This window comes from Limulus polyphemus, unplaced genomic scaffold (assembly GCF_000517525.1).
Source record: "Limulus polyphemus unplaced genomic scaffold, Limulus_polyphemus-2.1.2 Scaffold230, whole genome shotgun sequence".
Classification (NCBI taxonomy): Eukaryota; Metazoa; Arthropoda; class Merostomata; order Xiphosura; family Limulidae; genus Limulus; species Limulus polyphemus.
In genome coordinates this window covers 26,687-30,576 of record NW_013665840.1, presented here as the reverse complement: position 1 = coordinate 30,576, position 3,890 = coordinate 26,687, and the positions used below count along the sequence as shown (strand labels likewise).

The 3,890-nt window shown below is 30.1% G+C and overlaps 1 protein-coding gene across 1 annotated transcript in view; it reads left to right on the top strand.

The window, feature by feature from the left end:
* Positions 1 to 3,890, top strand: part of LOC106478593 (filamin-A-like) — a 129,916-nt gene that overhangs the window by 102,130 nt on the left and 23,896 nt on the right. The window contains 2 exon segments of the mRNA XM_022382204.1: positions 3,170 to 3,290; positions 3,653 to 3,793. Coding sequence (XP_022237912.1) covers positions 3,170 to 3,290; positions 3,653 to 3,793 — 262 coding nt within the window.

Genomic DNA, 3,890 nt, shown 5'->3' with positions numbered 1-3,890 from the left:
CGTTTAGAGGTTTAGGGCTTTGAAGAATAACATATTGTAACCATAAATACTTTTATAAATAAATTCATCATGAAAATTTCAGGTTAACTTTTGGTAAAATGGAGATGACTATGCATTTCCTTTCTTTTATAATCCATGTTTACTTTAGGCATGTTTTGCTTTATTTATTCTAAAGTTTATATAATACCTTTATAATTTCAAATAACTTTTTCGTATTTCATAGAAAAATATTTACTAAGAAATTAAGTCAAGAGCCCTCACCTTAATTGATTTAGAACTTTGTTCTGATTATGCTTTTTCTGTGAATTATCGAGTTTTCCTGGGTTCATGTTGTGTTTTGTGCCAGCTAGTTTAAAGATTATTAACAGAGCATCAGTTTTTACTATTTTACATATGAAATGTAATTTTTCGTGGTAATACACAGACAAACTAATTGTCTTGTATTCAGAATACTACTTAGTTACTTAGTCTGTGGAGTATATCTAGTTTGTTTTTTTTTATCTTCAGAATAGCCAGATAAACTAGCTGTTTTGCCTTTGGAATAGTTAAATAAACTAGTAATTTGGTCATTCAAATATCAAGAAAAACTATTTGTCTGGTCTTGAGAATATCCAGACTTCTCAGTTCTTAATGTATTTGTAATACCCAGATAAACTATTTGTCTGGTCTTTAGAATATAAGGATCTACCAGTTCTTCAAGTCTATGGAATACTCAGATAAGTTATTTGTCTGATCTTTGAAATATTGAAACTTTCCAGTTCTTAAGGTTTTCAGTATATCTTTTACGTACAGTTGTTATTTTCTGTGGAATAACTTCACATCTCAGTTATTATAGTCCGTAGAATACTCAGCCATGTCAGTTGTTATTTTCTGTGGAATGTCTATGTACGCTGCTGTTCTTTTCTGTAGAATACACAGACACCCCAATTTTTGTATACTATATTCAGCCATGCCAGTTGTTCTGGTCTGTCGAATGTCTTTTATATACAGTTGTTCTTATCTGTGGAATATGTTGAAATCTTGAAATCCCAGTTATTATAGTTTGTGGAATATCCAGCCATGCCAGTTGTCCTAGTATGTAAAATGTCTTTATATACAGCTGGTATTTTCTGTGAAATACCCTAACATTCCAGTTATTTTATTTTGTGGAATACCCAGCCATGCCATAACTAAATATACCATTTGTTTTTGCCCATGAAATATAGAGACATGACAGTTGTTCTAATACCTGGAATATTTAGATTTGCACTTTTTGCTGCCTAGAAAATACCCAAATATTCAAGATATTATAGCTTGTGGAATACTTGGATATGCTAGTTGTTCTGATCCATGAAATACTTGTTTATAAATAATGTTAGTAATTATATTCTGTGTAATTCCTAGATATGCCAATTATTATAGTTTGTGGAATACCCAGATATGTAGCTGTTCTTGTGTATGGAATACCCAGATATGCTACATATTATAGTTTGTGGAATATCCAGTTGTTCTGATATCCAAAATATTGTATATTCAATATCTAGATATGCCAGTTTTTTTCTGTGGAATATTGAAATGTGTCAGTTGTTTTAATGTCTTGAATACCAGGATATGCCAGTTATTATAGTATATTAAATATCTAAATATACCAGTTATTATAGTATATTAAATACATAGATGTGCTAGTTATTATAGTATATTAAATATCTAAATATACCAGTTATTATAGTATATTAAATACATAGATGTGCTAGTTTTTATAGCATATTAAATACATAGATATGCTAGTCATTATATTACTTTGAATATTAAGATATGCCAGTTATTATGGTACATTGAATACCAAAATATGCCAGTGTAAGAAGACTGGCCAACAATTGCTTTATCATCTCATTTGTATCTTGGGTCAGACATTATTCGAACCAGTCAGTATGGCCTAAAAGGCCCCTGTTAATACAAATACCATCAAAAATGACAAATGCTTTAAGGTGTAATAATTCTCATTATTAAAAACTACCTCTATAAATAAAAACCAAATAGTAGGCTTATAAAATTAATGAACAGGATCCTATATAAACATAGTGACTAAAATTACATGTCATAAATTAATTGGCCAGAAGATTCTTTTAGTTAGGTGTCCTTACAGTCAACATTACTTTTGTTTGTAAGATCATGTTGCAGATGGGTAACAGTTGACTTCAAGAATAACATTGAAATCTTAAAAATATCAATAAATATAGTTATATAACTCATAGAAAAGTAAAGTGTATGACCTGGATTCCACGCTCTTCACACAATTAACTGAAAAAACTTTATATTTTTAAACCTTCAAAACCATTTGAATTCAAGTTCCTTACTTTAGCTCAAATGTTTTGCTTAATTAACAAAGTTCCTTACTTTTTTAACCATCAAAACATTTGTTTAAATTCCATACTTTTAAACTTGCATTTGAGCTCAAGTTCCTTACTTTATTAACTTAAAAAATATTTAAACCTTATTTTGTTAACGTGCAGAACATTTGAATTTAAACTCCTTACTTTAGTTATTACACTCGAGGGTATAGTCATCTAATAAAATAAAAATAATGCTGACATAATAACAATCACTTGCCAGTTTAACTTTACGCTGCAGGTTATCTCGGAAGAAATCCATGAAAGGAACTTTATTGATAGTTACTGTTATGACAGCGGAAGTCACGTGACGCTGGTAACACGTCATGAGATTCTCAAAGAATCTTGACTTTTCCTGGCAACTCTAGTCTTTTCTAGGTGCCCTCTTTTTTAGTATATAAGCCCAGCAAATAAAGCAGAGATATGATTGCAGATAGACAGATATAGAGACAGATAATTGAGTCAAGCGAGTGGTAGTGACTGTAAGTAAAGTTGTGAATCGTTGTGAATTATAGTGTGTGTTTAAGTCAAAGTGATGGTAATATAAAGTGTGTGTTTTGTTTCGAGATTGCAAATGTATTGACTGTGGAAATTGTGTGTATTGCAAAGTTTTATTGAGAAAGAATAAACTAGTTTTATTTAAGAAAGGACTTGTATTGCTGAAGTTCTCTGAGAAGAATTTATACTGGAAATTAACAAACGACCAGAGACGTAACATTACTTTTTTATTTTATTTTATCAAATGACTATACACTTAAGTGTAATAACTAATCACTTACCAGTGTAACTTTTTACTGCAGGTTGTCTCAGAGGAGATCCAAGAGAGGAAATTTGTTGATAGTTTTGATAGCGTCCCGAGAAGTCAGTTTCTACCCTTAGAATTTAATACTATTCCTGTACCTGCCTGTGAAGGACTGACAGGTAAGTCGAGCACAATTTGCTGATATAGAATGAAATATATTTTGAATACCAGCACGTGTAAATGCATTATACAGTTAAATACCTGAAATTGTAATAATAAAAGGACAGTATGTATATTCACCTCTAATAATTAGGACATGGAATAAAATAAGTACTTCTAATAACCAACTAACGGAGTAAAGATGTTTATACTTCTAATAATAAAGATATGGAACAAGAAAATTTGTACTTCTGAAGTAAAATATTTCTATATGTCTAAGAGTAAGATATGCAGAGACTTCTAAAAATTTATAACAAAAAATCTGAATAAGTAATGATTTTAAAAATTGCAATATTTTTCAGTTATTACATTTTTTCTATAGCGGAAGTAATCATGCCATCTGGAAAGTTTGATAAGCCAGTTGTTATTGACAACCATGATGGAACCATCAGTTTGAAGTATGATCCAAAAGAAGAGGGTTCCCATGAACTACAAATTAAATACAACAAGGATCATGTTCCAGGTGACTGCTGTTGTGGTTGTTTATTGTTACAATTGTAGGGTTTTTTTTTTTTTTTTTTTTTTTACACACTTAATCCAATTCCATTTAATTCAAAATG